Source organism: Triplophysa dalaica, chromosome 3, assembly GCF_015846415.1.
Source record: "Triplophysa dalaica isolate WHDGS20190420 chromosome 3, ASM1584641v1, whole genome shotgun sequence".
NCBI classification, from domain to species: Eukaryota; Metazoa; Chordata; class Actinopteri; order Cypriniformes; family Nemacheilidae; genus Triplophysa; species Triplophysa dalaica.
The window spans coordinates 12915066-12941761 of record NC_079544.1 but is presented as its reverse complement, the minus strand read 5'-3'; the positions used below and the strand labels follow the sequence as shown (position 1 = coordinate 12941761).

General features: G+C 38.1%; 5 protein-coding genes across 8 annotated transcripts in view; 3 read left to right on the top strand and 2 right to left on the bottom strand.

Moving 5' to 3' along the window:
• Positions 1-12850, top strand: part of ssbp3a (single stranded DNA binding protein 3a) — a 33338-nt gene extending 20488 nt beyond the window's left edge. Inside the window, exons 6-19 of one of the 2 annotated variants that reach the window (XM_056743480.1) lie at positions 5093-5182; positions 6485-6559; positions 6756-6815; positions 6919-6973; positions 7232-7305; positions 7585-7670; positions 8571-8619; positions 8702-8737; positions 8817-8883; positions 10812-10879; positions 10972-11041; positions 11169-11197; positions 11332-11433; positions 11533-12850. In XM_056743480.1, coding sequence (XP_056599458.1) covers positions 5093-5182; positions 6485-6559; positions 6756-6815; positions 6919-6973; positions 7232-7305; positions 7585-7670; positions 8571-8619; positions 8702-8737; positions 8817-8883; positions 10812-10879; positions 10972-11041; positions 11169-11197; positions 11332-11433; positions 11533-11562 — 891 coding nt within the window. In that variant the 3' untranslated portion in view covers positions 11563-12850. The remainder of the gene's footprint in view (positions 1-5092; positions 5183-6484; positions 6560-6755; positions 6816-6918; positions 6974-7231; positions 7306-7584; positions 7671-8570; positions 8620-8701; positions 8738-8816; positions 8884-10811; positions 10880-10971; positions 11042-11168; positions 11198-11331; positions 11434-11532) is intronic. The other variant, XM_056743481.1, reaches the window with a different exon arrangement.
• Positions 12851-12924: 74 nt separating this feature from the next.
• On the bottom strand, positions 12925-17773 carry mrpl37 (mitochondrial ribosomal protein L37). Its single transcript, XM_056743479.1, has 7 exons — positions 17292-17773; positions 16780-16963; positions 14998-15113; positions 14687-14872; positions 14304-14455; positions 13339-13542; positions 12925-13106 (listed from the first exon to the last, which is right to left on the bottom strand). Exons 1-7 carry the CDS (start codon positions 17662-17664, stop codon positions 13029-13031), a joined length of 1293 nt encoding a protein of 430 aa, XP_056599457.1. The 5' UTR covers positions 17665-17773; the 3' UTR covers positions 12925-13028.
• Positions 17774-18151: 378 nt separating this feature from the next.
• On the top strand, positions 18152-20927 carry cdcp2 (CUB domain containing protein 2). Its single transcript, XM_056744550.1, has 3 exons — positions 18152-19196; positions 19675-20016; positions 20103-20927. Exons 1-3 carry the CDS (start codon positions 18827-18829, stop codon positions 20540-20542), a joined length of 1152 nt encoding a protein of 383 aa, XP_056600528.1. The 5' UTR covers positions 18152-18826; the 3' UTR covers positions 20543-20927.
• tceanc2 (transcription elongation factor A (SII) N-terminal and central domain containing 2) lies at positions 19124-22623 on the bottom strand. Of its 3 annotated transcripts, none has more exons than XM_056744548.1 (5): positions 22378-22623; positions 22162-22303; positions 21874-22070; positions 21525-21608; positions 19124-19234 (listed from the first exon to the last, which is right to left on the bottom strand). In XM_056744548.1, the coding sequence occupies exons 1-5, from the start codon at positions 22474-22476 to the stop codon at positions 19148-19150; spliced, it is 609 nt and encodes a 202-aa protein (XP_056600526.1). In that variant the 5' UTR covers positions 22477-22623; the 3' UTR covers positions 19124-19147. The 3 variants fall into 3 exon arrangements, with proteins under 3 accessions (XP_056600526.1, XP_056600527.1, XP_056600525.1); XM_056744549.1 differs by having other exon boundaries at positions 19173-19230; positions 22378-22622; XM_056744547.1 differs by lacking the exon at positions 19124-19234 and having other exon boundaries at positions 21005-21608; positions 22378-22621.
• An 86-nt stretch (positions 22624-22709) lies between these two features.
• cdc7 (cell division cycle 7 homolog (S. cerevisiae)) lies at positions 22710-26553 on the top strand. The gene is made up of 12 exons (XM_056744539.1): positions 22710-23032; positions 23258-23371; positions 23548-23634; positions 23806-23941; positions 24126-24219; positions 24300-24442; positions 24750-24987; positions 25196-25279; positions 25361-25584; positions 25667-25749; positions 25880-26029; positions 26152-26553. The coding sequence occupies exons 2-12, from the start codon at positions 23296-23298 to the stop codon at positions 26472-26474; spliced, it is 1638 nt and encodes a 545-aa protein (XP_056600517.1). The 5' UTR covers positions 22710-23032; positions 23258-23295; the 3' UTR covers positions 26475-26553.
• The last annotated feature ends 143 nt before the right edge of the window (positions 26554-26696 follow it).

Genomic DNA, 26696 nt, shown 5'->3' with positions numbered 1-26696 from the left:
GAAACTTATGAGACAGCGAGAGTGATGCTATTTATCCAAGAAAAAGTATAGTTTTCAGATTAAATGTAAATTAAATTAGCTTGACACATTATTGTATAGCGTATTGCATTATTAAGCATGTTGTCATCTATTAATTTTTTTCCAATATTGTACTATCCCAAACCTATAATAGAGAATGTGAAGCTGACGTCACGCCCTGCATTTAATGTTGCAATTCCGCCGGCTACTCCGCCATCTTTGGAGGCTCATACTCCGCTGTTATTACTGTTTTGATATATGTACCGTTACTTGTTTTGTTTGATAAATGGAGATATTGAACGTGAAACTACCAGGGCCTTTTCCAGAACGACTCCGGGTAGTGGTATTGTAGTTTTTAATACAGCAAGACCGACCTACCATAGTACTATTTCTTTATCAAACAAGAAAAAACAAAATATGAACGCAATAGCAGCCTCCATCCCAACATGAGGGAACATTCAACATGGCATGACGTCCATTGACAAGCTCTATACTTTATCTAACATTAACAAGGTCACACAACCACAGTAAGCCTACTCATCTTTTCAAAGACCCCACATACGTGCCACCAGGATGATCAAGTACCTCTCAGCGAAGGATCAAATGAATATATTAGTTGTAACAATCATCTAGCCAGATGCATCTTTTGTGTACTGAGTTAAGAGCAAGACCTGGATTTTCATTTAATGATGTCAGAATGTGAAGTGCAGATTTGTCCGTGGTGCAGGTCCGCTGTCTCAAGTGGCATCTAATGTGCGGCTCCTGAGCTTCATCACACTCGTATCAGATGAGAGGGAAACACAAACATATGATGTTCTTCTTAGACAGCAATAAAAAGCGATATAATGACCGTCACAGTGGTGGTAACTGCACATACTCTTCAAGTATCGCTCAGTGGACCACCGTGTACTCTGTGAGAATGACAGGAGGCAGGAAATGGAGGAGGCTTAGCTGTTGACTTGTTGTTCAAACTGATTGGTGGTGCCAGAGGGAGTGTCCTGAGATCCCCATGGGGGTTTATGATGGGCTGATAAATGAGATTGACACAGGAAGTGGGTTGTCGGCTAGGGGGAGAAAAATGGCTGTGGTCAGATTTTTATTTGGTTCAGTCAGAAATTGCGGTGAGGTTTAAACATAAAAAAGGAAATGTGTTTGGAAGTGCACAATGTCCGTCTACTGTAAGTTAATTATAAAGGCGAACTGTAAAAAATCAATAATTTTATGTTTAGTTGTTCAAGGTGAAAAGGTTGTGTGCTTTGTCTCAGTATTGGCAGTCAGTTCTAGCTCTTCTCTGACTGTCATTTTAATGAAAAAATAGTTGTTTGATGTTCAACAAAAGTGGTTCATATGGATGACGATTCATAAAAAAAATGTTGCAGGTCTAATCATTGTGCATTTGTTTAAAGTAACCAATGCTCCACAAGGGTACTGTCTCTTTTACATCACCTAGCAACAGGGGCGGCACCAGGATTTTTTCCTAGACGCTAAGGGGGAGTTTAACAGGATGGGCTAGTAAAATTATTTAATTAATAAATTAAATTTCGCTACACAACATGCAAATTTGCCGTTTAAATAGGCAAATACAGATCAGCTTTTTAAAAATATTGTTTTAGTGCATTAGGCTACTCTTCTCCCATGGGTTCACTTATAATTAGGCTATAGTTATTGTTAATTAATTAAGATTTTGTGACCATTTTAGAACAAGCTTACATTATATGCTATGCTTTTTTGTGGAAAACAATATGAAATGTGTAAATAAGTCTACCAAACGTGTTCCAATAAAGTGTAGATTTATCAAAACGTAGAATATATTCACAATTGGCCCAAACTCCTTATACTTTTAGAATTGTTATCTACAACAAACTCAGATAGCACCCGCGCTTAACATGCAAAAAAAACACATCTGATTTGCCACGGCGGGCATAACAATCCGCTTTACCTGCTCTTGAGCTGCTTTCTGGGGTAAGATGGAGAGCTCCTATTCCAGGTCAATGCGATTTGTTTAAGTAATGTTTTATTGAGTTTCCTGCTATCCAAAAGTCACATTTTCTTACACTAAAGACAGGAAAAGTTTGACTGGGCATCCAACCACAAACTCACAGGCTGAGTCTTGAAAACAGATGCCAATCTTATCCAAAAATACATTTTATTTATTTTTTATTTATTTCGGATATTATAATCTCGTTGGCTATTATATTAAAATCAATAAAGTTATAATATTTTAAGAAAAAAATATCAGTTGGATTATTCATCATTGGTGGTAGGGACAATATGCCCATCAGGTCGTTCACCCCAACCTTGCATTATTAAACACTCGTTTAGAATTCTATTAAATCTTTTAAGAATAAATGCCTTTATGATCTGATATGTGATGGGGAAAAGGTCGGCAGGGGGCAGATCTGAACATCCGACGATATGAAGTAGTCATTATATGCTTTACTCTCTATGCCACTGGAGACATTAGTTGACAGAGTTAGTGTATATTGTATATAGCCTCTGCTTACAAGACGAGCTATTTGCCATCAGTGTAAATAGACACTCTGTGAAAGTTATTAGGAATTCCTTGAGGGTGCTTTGTCGGGGCTGAGCAGTTTTCTGACAGGGCTATAGTTTTTATTTAGTTTTCATTCATATGTTGAATAGCTTCAATTGTTATATTGTTTGTTGTCACGCTATTTTTATTATTTTGATTGTCATCATTTTGATGTGTTTTTTATATTGCTATAAAAATAAATGTATTTAGTTTAAGTTTAGTTTTATTTATGTTTAATTAATCATTTCAGTTTATTGCTGAGAAAACCTTTCACTATTAGGTTTTGTTTAAGTTTTCCAAATAGCACCCTGTCTACACAGCACAAGACCGTTGTGATGTGATGCAACAAATTACAACCCATTATAATCAGATATTTGGTCCACACTGGATGTGGCGCGACATTACAAGCGTCTTGTTCTTTTTATTAGTAAGTGCTGAAATTAAAACAAACTAAGATGAATAAACAAAACATAATGCTTTGGGTTTGTCATGTATCGTACTGCACGCGTCTGATGTAGACATAGGGTGTTTTGTTTTTTTAGACTGATATTTGATTTGATTTCAATAAACAGAAAAGCTTAAATAGTTTTAGTAACCTTCAATAACCTTGGTTTAGATATAGTATGTTTTGTGGATGCTTATTAATTATCTGTGATTTAAATGGAATGTTTTTTATAGATTTAGAATTATAGTCTGCCTGTCTGCCTTTTGAAGAACACTTGCGAGTCTTCGCTCTTCCAAAACGTAATTGTGGTTGGATATTGAATTCTCAGTTTGTCAGGCGTAAATGTACTTCTTGCTCATCAATAACAGACTTTCCGTCTCATTTTTGTCCCTGTTGGATTTGGTTGTTGTGCTTGAACCCTGATCCGTCACTTGCCCAAATCCACTTATGTTTTCTGTATACACTCTTTTGGTGTTTGATAATCTCACCCGTTAATCTCTGTTTGCGTTATTTTACCGCAGAGGTTACAACAGTGTTGACAAAGGAGATTAGCTAGTACTGTTGAGGAAATGCCCTAAATGATGTCCCTCTTGTATAATTCAGTGACGCGAGAGGATAATCAATTGTAATTGAAACTGAGAAAAAAGTGCAAAGTGTTTATAATAATGATTTGAATACTTTATGTATAAAAAACTGCCCCATTTATGATTGTTGTTTGACAGTTATAATGGAGTTTTCTGGTGGATATTCCATTCCATTCCATTTTCTACCGCTTATCTGAACTACCTCGGGTCACGGGGAGCCTGTGCCTATCTCAGGAGTCATCGGGCATCAAGGCAGGATACTCTGGTGGATATTAATAGATGTTATTTTCTTTGCAAAACTAAGTAATAGTTTCATTTACATTGAGTCATTAAGCAGATGCTTTATCCAAAGCGACTTACAAAGAGTTTAGGGAGCAATCAGCGACATGTCACACAGGAGCAATAATACAATAGGTGCCAATACAAGGTTACTGGTTTCAACTAAAGCTAGACCACTACCTGTTGAGAGAAAGGTCCTCTCAAGTTTTCACAGAAGAGATGGGTTTTAAGTAGTTTATTGAATGTTGTGAGAGATGTGGTTGACCGGACCGAGTTAGGAAGGATGTTCCACCAGGAAGGAGTTGTGAATGAGAATGAGTGGGAAAGCGATTTTCAACGCCGCTGGTTTACTGAAAGCAGGGATCTTGATGGGTTGTAGGAGGGTGTGAAAGTATGCTGATGCGGATCCAGTGATAGTCCTATAGGCAAGCATTAATGACTTAAATTTGATACGGGCTTCAACCGGTAGCCAGTGGAGAGATTGTTGGAAGACGAGGCGTGCTGCTGCGTTCTGAACCAGCTGGAGTGGTGTGATAGCCTTCGCCGGAAGACCACCAAGTAGGGCATTTCAGTAGTCCAACCTTGAGATTACCAGGGCCTGGACAAGGAGTTGTGCAGCATCCTCAGTGAGATAGGGTCTAACCTTTCTAATGTTGAATAAGGCTGTCTTTGCAATGTGATCATTGAAGAACAGTTGTTCATCAAATATGAATAGGAGTATATGGAATATGGAAGGAGTGATTGTCTTATTGACAAGTTGGATGGTGAGATCGTGTTGGTCGTGAGATACAGATTATTCAATATGAATGTGTTATTGTAAAGAGGTTTAGCATTATCTTTCACCATCTCCACTCTCCAGTAGGAACGGCTGTATCTAGATGATCTGCTTAAAGGGATTTCTGAGTGAGATGCCGCCTCACCTGTCTTAAATCTCTTAAATCCTAACCTGTCATGTAATCAGCTTTCACCTGCTGACCTAGAGCAGATATTCCAACAGCACATTAGATTGAACTGGAGAGACTGGCCTAACGTTCACCCCTCAATGAAAGCCTGATAGTGAGCGATTGCTGATGATGCGTCTTTATGCAGGGTTAATGCCACATTAATGCAGCTTTGTTTAATTGACGGGTTTCTGCTGAAGTAATGTCATGCATTCAGACTTTTCATATAATGGCACAGCTCCCCAAACAGATCACTTCAGGATCTCTCATATTGTTTTTTTACTCTCCACAGAGCGCTGCTGCTGCACCGAGTCCAGTCCTAGGCAACATGCCCCCTGGAGACGGCATGCCAGGCGGCCCCATGCCCCCCGGATTCTTCCAGGTGGGTCACCACTGTTTCCTCCTCACCCTTTTACTCTCCATTAGCCATTAATCACAATCTAAGCAGAGCTCCTCAGGTGCACAGACATGTGCTGCTGGTTCGAAATCTGTGCACACAGAGGAGCCATTATGCTACAGAGTCTCTGGTCATCTGCCAAGCCCAGCGTCTGCAGGGAACCGGTTTGATTGGACCATTAACTGCTAATGGTAGACAAGGTTATGCGTGTTCTCCGAGAGCCGGGGTTATTGTTACCCTGCTGACTAGAGTTTAATACGTTGGTAAGATGAAAAAGTGGAGTTGCCAGTTCATCACTATGGAGGTTTCGGAGAGGGTGACTCATCAAAATCTCTAAATGTCTTCTTGGAAAAGATTTATGGTTGATAGGATGTTTATAATGACCTAATGAAGGCAAGCATTTGGAGAATCTTTCTCAGAGCAGATGATTTTGAGATAAACACAAGGCAAAAATTTCAGATATTGAGAACTGAAGGAAGTGGAACTGGTTTATCCCAGTCGTGAACTGTGTGCATGGGTGCATAGGGGAAACTTCAGTTAAATGGTTTAGTAGTATTTTGGTGTACCCTTAAACCTCATTGCCCTCTAGTGGTTACATAAAAGAGATTTTTTCAAAGTCATTCAAAGTTGTTGCTTGATTTTAAGCCTTGTGTAAGGATAATAATTTGTTACATTTATATAGCGCTTTTCTGGGTACTCAAAACGCTTTACAATGTTAAATTATTATATGAAACTGTGCAGTTAAATAATAATAACTAAGATCTTTCAATATTAACATCCTCCTATTCATCCCCATATGTACTACTTGGCTTCGTAACTCTGTCTCCTCTCCACCAATAAGATGTGTGGTGGACGTTCTGCCACAATATGGCTGCCGTCGCATCATCCAGGTGGATGCTGCACATTGGAGATTCCCCTCTTCCATGTAAAGCGCTTTGAGTACCCAGAAAAGCACTATATAAATGTAATGAATTTGAACCAGATAACAGAATTAGAAAAAAAAACATGACAAGCATATCTTAAATTAATGATACATTAAAAGTGTTTTTTAAAATATATCTGGAAATGATGTGAGTCTCCACTGATCCTCTGTGAATGATGTGAGAGCTTCTCATCTCGCACAAACATAACCTTTTTCTTTTTGCACCGTCGGTTGTTTTCTCTCTATCTGCACCTGACGCTTCCACCTGTCCTGCCTTTGACTCTGCTTTGTCTGTCTCTTGGCATTTGTCTCGCTGCTATTGGCACTATGGCAACCTCCTCTTTCTCACCCTGCCCTCTCTGTAGGGACCACCTGGTTCCCAGCCTTCCCCTCACGCTCAGCTACCTCCCAACTCTAACATGATTGGGGCACATGGACAGGTAATCATATACATATTAACACAAAAATATTTTTCCTTTCCTTTAACATGCGTTTTTTATGACACACTTTGGTATGCTTCTGCTCAAATATCCCCATTTTTGTTACTTCTGTCTACGTAAGCTTCATTTTGGCTACATACTTTTGCAATGCATTGTGGGGTTGTACATTACTGACTGTTTCTGTTCTCATCACCAGCCCTTTATGTCTCCACGCTATGCTGGAGGTCCACGGCCACCCATCAGAATGGGTAACCCGGTAGGTCCAAAATGATCACAACAAAAAGTATATCAACAATGTGTCTGACGTATTTTTGGGTTGGACTTTCACTTATGTTTTAAGCAACTTTCTGTTCCTACAGCCTCCAGGAGGGCAGCCTTTACCTCCAAATATGATGGACCCTACACGACCAACAGGTATTAGGATGAACCTCTTTTCAATTCTATGAACTACTAATTTAACTAAATAAGCAACTTGCATTACAATGAATAAATTACTGCAAACAATCATTTGTTACGCTTAATATCAATCAAGATTCATTGCCGTGTAAGAATTGTATTGCTTTATTGGGTAAATGGCATAAGTGATTTAGGCTAAATCTGATCGGGCTATCACCATTACATCACCAAAACAAAAGCAAAAAATGTATATAAATTGTTTAATTATTTGCTCAGGCCATCCAAATATGGGACACATGCAGAGAATGAACGCTCCCAGAGGAATGGGTCCAATGGGACCAGGACCACAGGTCTGGATCATAAACATGCACAAAGAATTTGTATTATCTGATCATGAACTGTTATTAAAACTGTAACTAAACACATTTAAGCTAAACCAACCTCTATGACTGTTTCTCATCACACTAATCCTCTAAATGTTTTCCGGATTGAAACTCTCAGTTCGCTTGACATTAAAACATATACATATTCTTTACCTTAACATGTCTGTCCTCTGTGTTCAATAAACTAATCGTGCTCTTGTTCTCTTCCCTCTTATGGTGTCTTCTCGTGGGTGCTGGGTGTCACAGTCTGATCCATGGTTATCATTACAGAACTATGGCGGAGGAATGAGGCCTCCAAGCTCCATGGGCCCTGGAATGCCAGGGGTGAACATGTAAGTTTTTTCCTGGTCTATCACAGACGTAACATTTATGAGCATTAATGTCTCTATTTTAACCACATGTCAGTTGTTTGGGTTGATGCATTGGACAATTTAAATATTGTGGTTCCACTTAAAAGAATAGTTCACCTGAAAACTGCAGTCTTGCACTAGATGATATCCCCACAAAATACCATAGTATGAATATTTGCTCTTAGATATTATTTTCTGTGAAATTCTGCCAATTTTCTGTGATATTTATTTATGCATTTGAAAGACACCTTTATCCAAAGTAACTTACAATGCATCACACTATACATTGTTTCTAAGTATGTGCAATTCCCCTGGGATCGTACCCATGACCTTGGCATTGAGGCGCCATGCTCTTACCACTGAGCCACAGGAAAGCATTTTTTTCATATTCTGCATCGTAGCAAACAAAGTGTATGAGTTGAAAAAAAATTATTTACTTAAAAAATCTTGTTTAGCCTGAGTTTGCATCCAGACTTCAAATGGCAGATGAGTTGTATTGAAAATTTTAGTATGTTTTGCAAAGCTTATTTTGTGTTCCACAGACAAAAACATTCGGGTGAGCTTTGAGGTTCTCAAGGCTCGCCTGAGCGAGTCTTGTTATAGTTGACAAAAGGAGGTAACTGTGAGCAATCAGTTCAGGAATAGATCCTTCTATTCTGTCTCGCTTTAAAGAGTTTTCTGAGAAAAAGCTACATGTAGACTTTGATTGCTGGTGAATTCAGATGGACAGAGCAGCCACGATCGATGATGAAAAGCTTGTCAGTAGTTGTTTTTCAACTTTATTTAGAATCTTGGACACGTCATTCTGTCTGAGCTCACATACCTGAGACTTATTTGATGTTCTACATTAAAACTCAGACATTGCTCTGTTCTTCTATGCAGGGGAGCAGGAGTGGGCAGACAGTGGCCTAATCCTAATAATGGAAACACAGTAAGAAACTGCAGGAAATGCACTTTGATCAACTCCAGGATTTCTTGCCTGAAAATGATTTCTGTAACATTTGTTTTCACAGATGCAATACAGTTCCTCATCCCCAGGAAGCTATGTGGTAAGTTCTGCTGTTACTAGCTGTTTTATATTTTGTGTATACTGATTTGTGTACCATAAAAAACTTATTGTTTCAACAGGGACCTCAATTAGCAGCAGGAGGAAGTGGCTGTCCTCCAGGAACACCAATCATGCCCAGTCCAGCAGGTAAGAGCTTTTTACATCTATGCCCACATCTCTGTCAGAGCTGTTGCTGGTTCAGAGAATATGAATTCCTCTCTCAGAAGAACCCTGTGTTTTATGCAAGTAGCCAAATTACTACATAAGCTGCTGCATCGCTGAAATAGACTTAACAGTAAAAAAAAAAAAGGATTTTGCATGGCTTTGGATGGTCTTAGTGGTCAGAAGCCCTTTTGAATATAGAATGGGCTCTAATGTGCATTCAAACTCATGTGGGCTCAACTAGTTTTGCAAAACCTGTTGAGAAACTTTATCTCAGCATGGTGAAAAAAGCCTCTTTGTGTGCTTCAGTTACATTACTGACTCTTAAAGGGATAGTTCACCCCAAAATGAAAATTATTTGATCATTTATTCACCCTCATGTCAATCCAAGCCTGTATGACTTTCCTTCTTATGCAGAGCACAAAAGAAGATATTTGGTAGAATGTTGGAATAGGGTTGGGCGATGTCTTCCAAATTGGCATCGGAGGATGCCTACAGTGAAACATTGTGATGGACGATGACATCGGGAGGCAAGGCGAGGGGCGTGGTTATATCAGTTTGCTGGATGGCCACCTGCCAAAACATTCAAAACGATTATATCAGGGCTCTAGACTCCAAATCGAATTTTACCACAAGTTTTCAAGACAGCGTAGTTTTCAACAAGTATTTGGGCATGTACGACCTGCACATTTTGAATTTCTTCCAGTTGTTATTTTACATTGAAAGACGAGTAGATCTTGAGCCCACCAGTGTTGGCTGTGTGTGTGTTTGATTAGTCAACTGCGTGGGTCACGCGTCACTGATGTTTCCCGCTGCCATCGAAGACGCGCACAGTTCAGTTCGTCATTAACAAGTTTACACACACACAGCGTGAGCACGTTACTATGATTCACTGTTAGCTTTCACTTTCTACGTCTTGCGCGCACACGCGTTTTGCGGCTTACAAATCATACTCGACAGCGGAAAAGCACGAATGTACGAGCTGGACACATGTGCAGAATGTCATACTGTGGACTCGGCTGTCAACATTTGGCTCTCACTAAATCCTTCGTGTTTGGTTTTGACTAAATCTTTGGTGTTTCAAGTCTTACAACACATTTACCCTAACATTACTCTAAACTACCTAAAAACTGAACACGTTTGGAACCTCCAGATGACGAAAATGACGTCATGGATCGACCACGATGCCAGCCCAACATTGTGACGACTGACCCTAAAACAAAACCAAATAGACATTTCTCAAAATATCTTCAGACCTAAACAGGCTTTGAATGAATTTAAGGTAAATAAATGATGAGATTTTTTATTTTTGAGTGAACTATCCCTTTAATTCTTTCCTACTAAATGTTAGACCCCTTAGCATTTCAATATTCCAAAACTGTTCTGTTCTGTTTATTTCAGATTTTTAAACCCCAGACATGAAATGAATTCATAATTATCAATTCACGCATGATATATGTTAAATAAAATCATTGTATTTTACACAGTTACTGTATAATCTGTAATGCTGTTTAAAGGGATTGTTCACCCATCATTTACTCACCCTCAGATTGTTCCAAACCTGTATAAATGTCTTTGTTCTACTAAACACAAAGGAAGATATTTGGAAGAATGTCAGTAACCAAACAGTTCTCATCCCCCATAAACTCTCATAGTATTTATTTTACCTACTATAGCACTAAATGGGGGATGAGATCTGTTTGGTTATTGACACTCTTTCAAATATCTAACTCTGTCCTCAGCAGAATAAAGAAATGTATAGATTTGGAACAATCTGAGGGTGAGTAAAAGAGTAAAATTTTTGGTGGAATTATCCCTTTGATTTGATAAGAAAAGTCCAAAATAATATTTGACTAGAAGTTTTAGGACCCGAATGTATGTGATAAATCATCACGACTCTTCTGTTTTCACAGACTCCACTAACTCTGGTGATAATCTCTACACACTGATAAACTCAGTCCCTGGAGGGAACAGATCCGGTGTAAATAACACTATTGTGGTTTGCCTTCATTATGTACTTGATATTGCTCTGATGCTGACGTGGTCTCATTTTCCTTTATGTATTGTCTGTAGTTTCCTATGGGCCCCGGGTCAGACGGTCCAATGGGAGCATTGGAGCCTCATCACATGAATGGCTCATTAGGTAAAACTCGGTTCTCTATAGCAACAAGAAAATTATTTCAATCACTGGGTTTTTACCATTGAAATTCAACTAATTGAATCCTGTCTGATCTGCAATTTATCTTACATTTTGACTCATTTTCTCACAGGTTCAGGAGACATAGATGGAATCCCAAAGGTATAATTAAGTAATTATTAGTAGTTTTTGTTGAAAAACTGTAAAAACTAGCAAAACTAGGGGGACTGCTCATGTCTGAACATGCTATTTTATACATCTGAGATTAAAGACTGTACCTTTTTTTTGCATAACAGAATTCTCCTAATAATCTAAGTGGCATGAGTAACCCACCAGGAACTCCACGAGATGACAGTGAACTGGGAGGAAGCTTTCTTCACTCTTTCCAAAATGAAAATGTAAGCAGCATCAAAATGTTGAATGTTTTTTAAGTTTTTTTGTTAAATTGCCCTTTCAAGGTAGTTGTGGTGAATGTCTCCTTTTCTTTATTCCTTCAGTACTCACCAACAATGACAATGAGTGTGTGATGAGGAGGTGTGCATCAATTCCAAGACATTAAAACAGGCGTCTTTACGACCAGGGACCAACAACCCAACATCACAAACCAGAGTGAGGTCTAAGTTTAGTTTCTCACGTTCATGTGAACCAATCTTAAATCAGCTCTGGTTGAGGTGAATGCTTCTCATTTCAACACAGTCAAAAAGGACTCTGTTTATACGCTAAGGACCTGTTTAAGATGGGCGCCCCGTCTGGCATAGTCATTTAAGTTCATATTTTTGTATTCTGTACATTAAAATAGCTGGCTAAAGCTTTGCCCTGGTTCCTTAAAGAAGCCCACACAGGATGAGAGCAGAGAAGAGAAATGATCCTTTGTTTTATATGAGAGGGGATGGAGAGGGGGACGTGATAACATCTACACTGTGGATTTAGAGGAAATTCTATCTAAATGGATCTTGAGAGGCTTCTTGCGTAACATTCCATTGGCAACTTTTTAAAAAGACATTTTTAAACCGCCTCAATTGAAGAAATACTGTAATGGACTTCTCAAAAGTAACACATCCAGACAGAGTAAACAGCTGATTTGAATACATGGAGCAATGAAAATACGAAGCGGAAATAAACAACTGTCCTTTTTCCTTGCCTACTTGGGATTACAATGGACTATGAGCTAATGTTCTATTTTCATGTCACACTGTTTTTTAACTTATGTATTTAACAATGACATTCACTGCTTAAGCCTTTCTGAAGCATTTTCATGTGCTGTATGACTACTCACTTCTCCCAAGAGCAGACAAAGTACAGATTTCTCCAGTAAAGGAAACTAAAAAATTGACTATAATCGCAGTAACTAAGGGATAGATTTACTGTATTTAAATCTATTGGAATCTGAGAGAATGGCTATTTATTGGGTGATTGTGATGTTGCAATAGTGATATTTTCTGTTTCCTCTCCTGCTTTGCCTCCTATTCGCTTACATTTGAATTTTTTCATGTTAAAATTTTCCTTTGTTTTTTACATTTATTGCTTGGTTTGAGTCACAAATGTGCCACAGACACCCAAAGGACGATCCTTTAATTAATGTATTTTTTTTATGTTTCTGTTTGGTCGTAAATGTTAGTATGTCAAATTGCTGTACAGCCAAACTTGACCTGTTACACATGTAGTATTTGTTGTTTCGCCTTCAAATGTATATTACGTTCTTCAGGAGAAATAGTAGAAGGACTTGTGTAACTCATGATTAAATTATTTTTCTGTTCCTACCAAACTATTGTAAACTATTTCTCCTTCTGCAAATAAATATTTACCAAGCATATGTTTTTTGACCACCAATAATAATACCATACAAAAGCTCAAGGCATATAAATGAACAGTCATCGCTAGTCACAACGTTAAAGTTTATATTCACAATTTGTATTTATTTTCTATTTATGGAAGATGGATAAGGAAACAAACATCTTGACTTTTTGTTAAATGTGTCTGGCCTCAGAGCCGTTTAAGATGCTCCGTGCAGGTAGAATCCCAAGAACTTCTTGAAGGTGTTAGGCTCATATCCTGATAAACCAGCAGGGACCTACAATAAAGAATCCAACATGTTCAGTAAGACATGCAACAACTAAGATCACACAAAACAGCAAACTTCACACTGCCTTCTAAAATTTCACACATGAATTCCCATAAGCAAATTCAGATAGACCAAAGCAGTAATAGTTGCTACGCTAACCAATAGCAAACAAGAGATCAATCATGCATGAAGTACCAAATTAAACGAAAAGTAAAATGTAATAAAAAAATTTAGGTGTTACCTGCACAACTTTCTTCTTGATCAGAGGCCGCACTTTGGCAAACTCATAAAGAGGCTGGTCCTCATCCACCCATGCTAGATTCTTCACTCCGCTGTCAGACTGCAGGTCAGTTGTGTTGAGCTGGAACACCACAAACTGGAAGAGACGGCCGTTAGTGGCCACACTCTGTACCACAATGGGCTTCTCCAGGATTCCGGGGTTCTTCTGTAGGACAAGGAGAGAATGTTTACATCTTTGTTGTCCATGACAAAATCAAACATCTTGTTTTTTTTATGTCATTTTTGATAACCCAAATCTAAACATCCAAGCTTATGCAAAGACACATTTCACAGACACAGCTTATCTTAAGCCAGGACTATGCCTTAGTTGAATTAAGGTATTTACATTTAGACATTTAGCAGACGCTTTTATCCAAAGCGACTTACAAAGAGTTTTGGAGCAATAAAGCGATATGTCACACAGGAGCCATAATACATTAAGTGCCAATACAAAGTTACTGGTTTCAACAAAAGCTAGACCGCTACCTGTTGAGATAAAGGGTTAGTTTTTTTTTTTTATGATATTTAAAATGCCTTTGGTGTGCATCTTGAGAAAAAACAATGGCAATGATATTTTTTAAGATATTTCTGGGCAAGTTATATTGAGATAAGGCAGGTCACACATTCATTTTAGTCTGGGACAAGCCTTAAGCCTTGACTGTGAAATCGGGCCTATAACTACCAGATATTTATGTTCACTTAATTATTCATAATTCATATTTTCCCCACATAAATTGTGGAATAACAAAAACAAAGGTCAAGTTCTAATTAAAGAAAATATTGTCTACAAACTTCCTCACATTTAAGCATACACCTTCAGATTAAAAGATTTTTAACCAAACATTTCACAGTGTCCCTAAATGTTTTACCAGTAGTGTAAATGTTATCATCAGACAGAAACTTTTTTTTTAAACACAAGGGTCTTACCCCATACAGAGCTTGGGCTCTGGCCAGCGCGTTCCCAAAAGCAAACATTAACATCTTAGCACGGAGCTGTTCTGGATAGAGTTTTGGGGCGTTTCCCATCTCCATAAGGAAGAGAGTATGTGCATGAGGGAAAGGGTAGTCTGCTCTAAAACCTTGTGAGAAGAAAAAACTTTCAGTCAACTCTTTAATGTCATTATGTGAACATTCCTTCAAACGAGATATGGTTAGCGTCAAAAAAAATCCCATCAATGCTCATTTGCATAAAGCCACTTTGTTGCATCGTCTATGATAGCCATCACCCATGTCACCTCAAGTATGAATTCTTATAGAAGATAAACTGCTGTCAGTGTGAATGGCCGGTAGGTGTGTATTAAACAGCTGACCTGTGTCATTTTTCTCCTGGTACACATGTGTGCACTGAAGATCAATGGTGGGAGAAATAGGGTAGAAGGTCTCCAGAGCTTGGTCTGCTGTGCTCTGAATTAGCTCGTCTCCAGCCACCACTGGCACAGGGGTCATACTGTTCAATAGAAGCCCATTCTGACCCCTCACCTGAAACATGTCCTCCCCTATTATCAAAGATTAATATGACATTGTAATATTATAAATAGTGCAATGAAATTTAAGCTTTTTAATTGACATTTAGGTGTCCAAATGCGTTTGGGGTGCACTAAATGTAGCATGATATACCCACCTCTTCTCCATGTGGCTGCTAAACTGTATTTATCAGCAAGAATCCTCTTGGCTAATTTTGGATGAGTCCCCTGCAGGCTGTCACACAGATGAAGCAGGCTGTGCACTAGTGAAGGGCTAGAGAGAAATAAAACCACACAAAACTGACAATTCGCAATTTAGAAAAGAATTGTATAGACAAAGCAGTATGTGAACGCCCTCAATACTTTTTACCATATGACACTTTTTCCCAAACGTAATTTCATTTTGTGTCAATGTCAATATGGCCTTTTCATGCTTGTGGTGCCACGGATTTTTGCGAAAAGGAAAATGTTAAGGGCCAGCAGTAGCTAGGAGATAAAACAGCCATCAAAGGGCAGACTTTAACTGGGGAGATGAGAGATATCAAAGAGGCTCTTATGAATGGCAGACCTCCCAGGAGCAGAATTAATTAATAAAGGCTTTACTGAGCTGCTCCCTGCTGGGGAGGCAGACTGGCCTATGTTTAATGACCGTCATTAAATTCAACACATCGTCAGAGGAACAAGGCCTGGGCCAAATGCCACCTTTAACATCGAAGCCATTGAGCCAATTATGAAGCACTGGGTGAGAAAGGACCGTGTGTGGGTCTCTTTATGATCTAGAGACAAAATGAACAGGCTTCGCTTTAAATAACTGTAAATACTCATCTTAATTTTACAGTACGACAAAGTTAATACGAGACTAGAACTAAAAATTATTATGACCTCCCTGTGAATGGAAATGATGGAGCATCACTAAACTATACTTCCATACACTACAATATGCTTTACTTAAAGGGATAGTTCTCCCAAAAGTGAAAATTCTGTCATAATTTACTCATCCTCTTGTCATTTCAAACCTGTATGACTTCAGACACAAAAGAAGATATTTTAAAGAATGTTGATAACCGAAAAGCGGTGGCAGCCATTGACTTCTATTGTATGGACACAAAACCAATGCACGTGAATATCTGCCATCGCGGTGTGGTCAACAACATTTTTTCAAATATATTTTTTTGTGTTCTGCGGAAGAAATAAACTCATACAGGTTTGACATGACAAGAGGGTGAGTAAATGACGACAGAATTTAACTTAATCTTTAACTACAAAAAACGAATTAATGTATCTATAAAACAAATACATTCTTGAATTTATATGGTAAGAATACAATCAACACAATGTTAATGCAAATAACAATAATACATTATGTTAATGTTTTATTTTATGACATTATAAAATATTATTGCTTTAATTTAAAACCTTTCATTTAATAAAAAATGGCGAATTTAAAAATACTAAAGCTGATGAGTACATAAATGTAGAGTTTATGTACATTTAGGAAAATCCAAAGTGATATTTTGAAGAAGTGTTAACACTACCCTGCTGAAAAATACAAATAGAAACCTATACGTTTTAATGGTTTCCACTAAAAAGATTATGAACCCTTAGCTTTTCCATGAAACACTACAAACTTTCTTTTTGTATTGTGTTTTGGGCATTATTCCAGTAGGATTTAATATGCCACCAACAGAATCCATCAAATACAAATAGACACCATTATAGTTTCCATTAATCCAATACAATTCCTATTATAGCCAGTAAATCCATTAACATTTCTTATGTGTTTTGGGCAGGGTTCTACTTATTTTTTTCAGCAGGGTGATGCCATAATGGATTCAATTTCGAAAGCATATCGAAAATGGCAGAAGATGCCCTTTCTTCCTCAAGCAACTTGCTTTACCAAACAAATGGCATGAACTAGGAGCAGCAATGGTGTTACCCACCAGAACCTTTCTCTGGGTGGTCGGTGTTCAGTGGTGTCCCACAGTCTGGAGTTTTTAATGGCGTTCTGGACTCTGTCATCCTGATTCTCAATCTGATTGGCTGGATCTTGAGCCAGGTTCAGGATCTGAGCAGGTAACCCTTTGATGAGGACGGACTTGCTGAGCCAAAGAGCCTGTCGAACACCTAGAGAGAAAAGAAGACTATTCATTTTTATTGCTGGTAGGAATTATATCATTTAAAATAAAAGCTTATTTAGCCACAATGTTTGCTCAACAATACAGCATTCAGTAATAACTATTGATGCTATTGAAATGTTTCGCATGTAGGCTAATAAAATCCCAAAAAAGTTAACGTTCAAATTACAGTGCATTTCTAATGATAACCATAAATAATAATAATATTGAATAGCATTAAAATTGCTATTTATTGTTATTTCAGTTAAAGAATCTGAAGTCGTGAATAGTTAGGTATTAAATGACAACACAAAAACATTTATATTAAATGCAAACACCTTCCAGCACATTAGTCCTCTGGTTGAATATATAACAGGGTTTATCTTTGTGCAGTGGCATATCTTCTAGTTTAGGTGACTTGTATTGGCGAGGCTCCTTCCATCCACGATCCCATTCAGGAAACGTCGGCTTTGCCAGTCCGGGAACATAGTGAATCCTGTCGGCATAGGTGATCGGCTCCAGTCCGGCAATTTCATGCACCACCCGAGGCTTTTTTCTCGGAACAACCTTAGCATGTAAGCATGAGCTGGTTGACAAGCAGCGATACCCATGAGCTCTGATATTAAGGGCATTGAGACAATCCTTTGATTTGCATGTTTGAGTTATTGTAGGAGTCGATATCCTTATACTTTGCACGGTTGCGTTAAACATTTTAACATAAATTATGAAACAATCAGCCACAGAACAACCATGCGAATCCTTATGACATGTTCGAGTTGTACTCAGGAGGCGGCCATGATTGTGTCACGTGGGCTCTTTGTTTTCCTCTGTGTTAATGCATTTTAATAGACAGTGTGCATTATTGCCTTCTACTGGTTTTCAGTGGTCATTACAGGTGTAGTTCTGAAACATGCATCAGCTAATTTGAAAAGCCAGGTAAAAACTACAAGAATAGAAAATCAATAATTGAATAACACAATAACCATAAAATAACCCTTCCTTTAAAATCCTCCCATCATGATTATGCCAAGAGGCCAAGTGCCAAATATTTCCATTGTTAAATTAAATACATAAATGTCTTTATTTTGTGTTGATTTCATGAGACTCTGTTTAAACTCCAAAACAGAAGTAGCATGCAGGCTGCATGTAATACATGCGGTCACAAGTGTGTTCCTTCCTCTAACCACCTTAAAACACTCCAGTTGTTCCATGCACATGATACACCTATTAACTTTTCATGCCATTCTCTCCAAACAGTGTCTTGACAAGCCAACGTTGTGAATCTGATAGTCTTCATTAAAATTTAGTGGGGGAGGCAAAGAGTCCACTTATTCAATTTCTCCGTAAAGGCCACAGAATGAAGAGCTTTCTTCCAGAGCTTTAACATCACTCCTACTCTCTGAATCAGTATACGCAAAGGAACTTAAACACTTCACACGACAGGAACAACATGGTTTGGAGGATGACAGTTTTCATTCATGTTTTGTTTTTTGCCGGAAAGGTCACCTCCAAGAAAGGTAGGACCGTTTCCTACCTTATGGTTGGAAGTGCACTCCTTTTCCGTGTTGTAACACTACACTTTAGGTTCTTTACAGCTTTATAATTCCGTAACAATATATTAATATTTTTGTGTTTGTGTGTCATTATGTCTGATAGCTCAGCTAGACTAATGCATTCTCATGACCTTGGTCTTACTATAAAGTGTAAACTCCAAGAATCCATAATCACAAATGCCATTAAATTAAAATACTTTACAATTTGATAGCCACCTCGCTCCATATCACTGCTTTATCATTAATATTGCAATAGTCATTTTCTCTGACATTTATCAAAACATCAGAATAAACAGAACCGCAGTTACTTATTTATTACAATGTATTTGTATGTTTGTTTAGGTGTTAAATGTGGTGGAATCCTGTCTTCAAGCAATGACAATATAACAAGTCCTAATTTCCCAGGCCTGTACCCTTATAATACGGTATGCACCTGGCTGATAGTGGTATCAGAGGGATCATCAGTACTGTTAACTTTCCATCACTTCGAGTTGGAGTACCATATAGACTGTGCTTATGACTACATAAAGATTTACAATGGGATCTCAGAGGACGAGGGAAACCTGCTGGGGAAATTTTGTGGTGATGTGTCTCCTCCTCAATTCAGCTCCTCCTGGAACGTCATGTCCATCATCTTTCATTCAGATCGTCATGTTGCACACAAGGGCTTCTCTGTTGGCTACAGGAAAGGTGAGCTTTACCATTGAAGAGTGAGATACCATCTCTGCCTAAACATAAAACATTTTACAGTAATACATTTAGAATAGAAGTCTATGAGAAAATTGACATTTCTAAAGAATATGTACAAGACAAACTATAACATTGTTTGTGTAAATATGAGACTAGTGTCTCATGTTGCTTATTGGCCATGCCTGTGCAAGTTCCCCCCAATTTTTAAACATCATGACCGCATGTTCGAACAGTATAAATAAAACCAGATTTTTTTTATGTAAAAAAAAATAGGAATTGTGGAAAAACAAGATTTTTTTAGATTCAACAACATGACATATACACTGTATATCAATAAAATACTTTATTTTGTAATGGATAGAATATGAATGTGCATTGCCACAAATGTTAAACACAAATGTAAACAATGGCATCAAAATGTAGCTTTCCACTTCAACAACCAAAAAAAGTGAATATCTTCCTCCTCTTTACGTCTCAGATATGTGTGGTGGGGTTTTGACCGGTCTCTCTGGAATAATCTCAAGTCCAGGTTATCCACTAGACTACAGTAACAATGCTGATTGCTCGTGGACGGTACACGTGTCTAATCAGAGTGTCGTCAGCCTGGTGTTCCTTGACTTCCAGTTGGAAAACAATGAGGGGTGCAATTTTGACTATGTGGCTCTTTTTGATGGCCCTACCATTACACACAATCACCTGGGAAACTACTGTGGTAATGAGAAACCTCCCAACACCATCACCGCATCAAACCAACTGCTGGTGGTCTTCAAATCTGATTTCAACATTGGGGGGAGAGGCTTTAAAGCCTACTATTATTCAGGTGAGACACGCATTGTCATGAAAAAATATATTTAGCATAGTCATACATTTCAATTGTATATTTTGAAAGTTTTGCTCTTTTGAAAGGAGAGTGCCAGCAGGTCTTGAAAACCATTAGCGGGAACTTTACGAGCCCTCACTACCCAAACATCTACCCCAACAACATCAACTGTCATTGGACTATCACTCTAGCTGCCGGCTACAGGATCAAGCTGTTTTTCCCTTCTCTGGAGCTGGAGGATCGAAACAGTCTGACAGATATGTGCGATTATGACTCTGTGGCCGTGTATGATGGGGACAGTGAGATAGACACCTTGTTGGGTCACTGGTGTGGTAGTGAACAACCGCCATCTTTAACCTCTAAGGGAAATAAACTGTTGGTTGTTCTGAACACTGATAGGAACTATGCCTTTAAGGGCTTTGTGGCATCCTATATAGGAGGTGAGGGCTTGAATTCATTTAACAAACTAATCAAATTGAAAAGATGTGGACTAAAGATTTACATTCTGTTCATGGAGTATTACTAATTGTGTTTTGCTGTTGTGTCACAGTGGTGCCAGTCAACATAAGCTGTACTAGAACGGAGTTTCAGATTCAGATTGCCAGACAGGCGTTGCCTCAGATAGATCGTGAGGGCATTTATCTGGGAAATCCGTCCTGTTCTGCCCAGCTTACCGAAACATCCTACAAAATTCTTGCCCGCTTCGTTAACTGTGGAACTGCTGGACAGGTATAAAATTAAAGACACACTTCACCAGTTTTGATGTTATTCATTCATGTTTCATTTTTGACATATGGAATAACATACGTTGCAAATGGACTGAGTTAAAAAATTCAATATCTATCCTCTTCAGAAACGACAAAACATTACCATGCTGGTGAACTCGCTCTATATTGACTTTGATGGAACACTGCAGAATATTCAGGAATATGAGGTGCAATGTGATGCCCAGAGGAAGGTGGCAATGATCAACATAATCTCAGTGGAGGAACGTAACAGGCTCAACGAACTGGCACGTCTAGCCAAGGAATCAAGCACAAAGAATGAGGATGATGAAAGCGAACCCCATGAGACCAGTGACATCATCTTCATAAGCATTTGTGTTCTTGCAGTCATCCTCATGTTAATTGCGGTTGTGTGGTTGGTGCTCCTATAGGTGTGCAATTAATTGGCTGTATAATGGATAAACCTCTATTTTTGTACTGTTTTATATTTGCTATCAATAAAAACATACTGATAATTGAAGTGTAAAAAGACAAATGTTGTACTTAAACAAGATCTTAAGTTAAAAATGGTCCCAAGTTATTGATTAAATTACAGTTTAAAAATGTTAAAAAATGTGAACAATAAAAAAGGCTCAAATGTATTGTTGTCCAAAATTGGAAATCTCCTCTTCTTCACAGTTTTTTCTGGTGATTGCTTACAAATTTATTCACTGGTATTTTTCCATCCTTGACTTGTGCTCTCAATTCAGGCTTGTGTTTTAGAGCAAAGACAATAGACCTAACTGTTCTTCTGTAGGGGCCACTAACAAGCCGAGAGCTTTGGTGAAACACCTCTCGCTCAATGTTCTCCACCAGTCCGTGCTCCATCTGAAAAAATGGGAAAGTGAAATATTTAAAGCATTTACCGAGTCAATAAAATAAAACCATGTGGCAAATTTCTTTGTATACTGCATTATATATTAATATGCCTACGCCAAACCTGATATGATCTTTAGAACTAATATCATATTTTTTTCTCAAAACAGTATTTTATACAACATAAAAAACCTGGATTTCTTCAGAATTTTTATATAGACATCAATACGAGGATCAAGTGCACTGCATATGTGCCCTGTAGAGAAATCTTCAATACCTTCAACTCCAAGGCTTCAGAAAGGAGTTTCCTGGCATTACTCCTTAAGCCTTCAGTCTGCTTGTCACAGCGTACTTCTATTGAGGGTTTGTTTGCATGCTCATCAATGAAGGTCCTCCAATGTGTGTACACTTCCCCAGCAAGTGATTTGACCACAGCATCCTCAGAGTATTTGCGAAGGTTGTTAACAGTGTGCCCTAAAGAAATAAAAATGGTACGAAATGAAAAATATTAGTCAATTAACAGAACTAAAAAGCTGAGTGCATGTTTGCCTATACAGGACCTTACCAATTTTAGTAGTCTTTAGCACTTCTTTGGAAGGCACTTTCTTGTCTAGTTCTCTCAAGGCTTCTATTATGTTCTCTTTAGGTTGGCCAGGCAGTTCAAGGATTGACTTGTACCTTTCTATATCTTCAATTACAACCACTCTCTGAAACGAATATTTGGATTTCCATAAGAATGCAAACAATGTATGATGGGCAGTGCAAAAATACCAAGACTTACTCGCAGGGACTCTAATGTTGCTTGTTTGTAATTCCTCTCTTGTTTTGGTTCCTGTTTCGCCCTGTCTGCCTTTGGTCCACGAACAACAAATTTATCCATGTTTCAAACTAAATACAATACAGAAAAGGGTAAATCTACATTAACTATTAACCTTATTGCCATGTTCTACATTGTATCTCTGACAATGTTGTATGTTTGATTCGTGGTTTGAATTCTACTTGGTACCGGAAGAAAGTGTGTGAAGGTTTTTGTTTTCAAAATAAAAGTCTCGATATTAACGCAGAACAAACTGTCAGAAAAGCAGGCAAATAAATAATATATAGACTTAAATATAAATTGCCCTGTAGTAAAATGAATCTACAACTTCTACACACTAAATATATGAAAAGCGATTAAATACTGTAAGCAACGATGAACCTAATGTCACGTTGTCACGTGACGCACGTCTCAATTTTAGCGCCTAACTTGGAAGTCGTCAGAAAGAAAAGAGCTCACAAAATACAGAGGTATTAAAATACCGGCTTTTCTCGTAAACATAAATGGGACTTTAAATCGTATAAACCGTGAGCTGATAATGTTTTGAGCCTAAAAAGGTAAAGTAACGCTGTGACCGGTTTTTACTCTCAACTCATTGAAGGGAAAAACAATAACGTGGGTAAGTTATGTTGTTTTGTTATGTCTGACCTTGACTGTGCATTGGATATTTATACATGATATGTTCGAATTAACGGTTTGGTCTTATTAGACGCAATTGAATAAATCATATAATTTACCAATTGAGCTGTTTTACAGAAAAGCTAACGTTAAGTTAACTGTAACGTTAAACAGTAACGTTAACCGTGTACACTTTCTAATGTACCTTACATTGACATATTTTCAGCTCTGCATATTATTTTGGGATTAATTTAACAACAAAAAATGGAAGATATGCAAAATCAACAGAGAAAAAGCCTGCAAAACGTTGAGAAAAACAAAGGCAACAACAAAATCCCCAGTGAGTGACCCTTGTAAATGTTTTTCTGAGTGATTATTTATTAACATGTCTTATTTCAATTTAAAATGTATTCATTTCAATTATTTAAAATCAATTCTTTTCAGAATGGTATTTTATTATAATTGTTGAGATGATTTTCCACAACGGAAACTTTATCTTTCTATGTTTTGTTTTAGATGACGTTGAGATGGATATTGAAAACCTGTATGAAGTCCTGCCACAGCTTTCACAAATCTTTCGTATCGTAGACAAAATCGGAGAAGGTTTGTCATCACATTAGTGCTGCTTACATACTAGTTGTTTGAAATGCAAAATGACAGATATGTAGCATCTGCATTGATGTCATGCTTTTGTAGAAAGTATATGACTTTCATTTACCTTCTGCTGATTGACTTGAAGGAATGAAAAGTTAAATAATATGGTTTTGTTAACAGGTACTTTCAGCTCCGTATACTTGGCCGAAGCGCAGATGAATGACGGTTCAAGAAGGATGTTTGCGTTAAAGCATTTGATTCCCACCAGTCATCCGATGCGCATTGCTGCTGAACTCCAGTGCCTGACTGTTGCTGGGTGAGTGGTTGCTTTCCTTCCGTATCTTCTTCCTCTTATCACTTGTCCGTTGCCTGGGAATCAAACCCACGACCTTGGATCTGTCACCCATTTTTATGTTTTCTATGTCAGAGAGATTCCAAATAAGATTTTCCTTATTACTTTCGTTTTAATTGAACTTGACAATGTACCTCACCCTTCACAGAGGGACAGAAAATGTGATGGGGGTCACTTACTGCTTTAGGAAAGAGCATCATGTGGTCATTGTCATGCCATACATGGAGCATCAAGCTATTGGGGTATTGACTGCAATTCCACTGCTTTTCACTCACATCGTGATGATAATGGTAGAATTAAATAACCCAAGGTTTCCTTGTAGGAAATTGCTGGATCACTGGCTTTTGAGGAAGTGAAGCATTACATCTTCCATCTCCTCAAAGCTCTGAGCCACATTCATAAGTTTGGCATCATCCATCGGGACATCAAGCCGACAAATTTCCTGTATAATCGACAGAAGAAAGAGTACGTATCTGATATTTCAATGGTGTGGTTATAGTACATTCTCTTGTCAGGTTTACAAACAATCACCACTATTCAGTGATAATAGTAAATTAACAAATCACGATTTGGGGTTACAGTCTTTACATGGGAATAAAATGTGCTATAGGTTTTTCAATATTTTATTCACTATTAGCCATTTTACTGTTTATCAGGTGATGCTGCGATGTCCCCTGTAGTCTCATTTAGTATGAACTGCATGTAAAAACTGGATGTATAACATTTATACACGAAAAATGAAATTTAGAAAAAGTGTCTCCCTTTCTCGCAGGTATGCTCTAGTTGACTTTGGTCTGGCGCAGGGCACTCCAGACACCCAAATAGAACTGCTAAAGGTGGTGAAATCAAAAGCTTATAAAGGTGGTGGGTCTTCAGGGATGTTGAGGGATTCACTTGGAAAACAGAAACTTGTGCCTTTACCACCCAACATCAGAAATCCTGCCGTCCACTCCAGCACTAAAGCACCTGTTAAAAGATCCTGCCCACCCTCACGCTTTAAACTCACCAAGGTGTCTGCACTGGTCTATTTGTTGTTGGTTATGAAAGTTTACACTCTTACAAGATTGCCACTTGGTTTTATTTTATTTAATTTCTTTATTTATTGTTATTGCTTATGGGCTTAATGAAATGTATAGTGATAAGGAAACCCATATAGGAAAAAGTAAAGTATTGTAATAATAAAGAACTCATGTTAAAACAAATTTCTTCGTTTCAAAGGAACTGCTGGAGTCAAGGTGTGTATTTGGAGAAAGAAACTTAAACAATACAAACTCTCATAAGCCCAGTGCTGAGAAGGTTGAGGTTAGTGTGTCTTCACACTCACAGTATCTTATAATCTTTAATCATTTTTAGATTTCCTTCACATGTCAAAATGTGTTTCAGGGTCAGCTGTTAAAGCCGAACAAAGAGGAAGCAGTCCCACGCAAAATAGTTTCCACAAAACGTCGTTTAGTCCCTGTGAGAGCACCGCTGAATGGTCAGAGGCAGAAAGACACCCCTGTAACTCTGACTCTGAGTGCTCAGAAACCTAACCCCGCCGCTGTCTGTCAGACTCTCACCTGCAGCTGTTACATGACTGACCGCATCTGTAACATCTGCCTTTCTAGGTACACACCCTTCATAAGCTCCAAAAGTCATATCATTGGAATTTTCCAGTGTGCTCAGTGAAGTGCTTCTTTTTTTAAACAGGAAACAGCAGGTAGCTCCTAGGGCTGGTACCCCTGGCTTTAGGGCACCTGAAGTCCTTACTAAGTGCCCCAACCAGGGAACAGGTAAAGCTGACCAATGCAATACATATTATTTGCAGATTTAATGTGGTGTTGATTTCCAGTTTACGTTACGTTTCTAAAAAGTGCTAAATGAGGCTCATCATCTGTATTGATACATCATATCTCTCCACAGCTATTGACATGTGGTCAGCAGGTGTTATATTACTGTCTCTGCTGAGTGGCAGATATCCGTTTTTCAAAGCCAGTGATGATCTGATTGCTCTAGCTCAAATCATGACCATTCGAGGATCTAAAGAAACAATAGAAGCTGCAAATAAGTTTGGTATGTCGTTGTCTACAGACTCTCTCCGATTAGTTAAAGGACTATGTATATTGCCTTATTTTCTTGTTTAATTTCACTTAAAGCTCACTGTAAATGGTATTTTTTTATCTGTTTGAATGCAGGCAAATCTATAGTGTGCAGCCAGGAGCTCCCTAGACTAAACCTGAGGATTCTCTGTGAGACTCTGAGAGGTTTAAGAACGTGTGATGGGTCACTTCCTGCTGAATTTCAAGTGTCACATCACCCAGCAGATGCAGATAGTGCAGCTAATAGTGGGTCACTCAGGAGTGATGAAGAGCTGCAGGAGATGGGTTGGTACAAAGTGCCTGATGAAATATATGACCTCCTGGATAAACTCTTAGATTTAAACCCAGAAACAAGAATAACTGCCGACATGGCACTGCAGCATCCACTCTTCAGTGACATGACAGCTTCATTCATGTAAATCCATGTTGTTTTCATGTGCATGTTACACGGAAAAACAATTATTTGTAATTTTACTGTACAAAGTTGATGTATTTATGATTTTTTTTGTTTCTTGCATCGCTTTCGAGAATCAGTTTTATAGTAGTTTAATTTTTTACCCTATGAAGGTATATGAGTTTATATCCCATAAATATTTTTACAGATTATATCTGATTGCCTGTGTTAAAAACTACTGGACTGG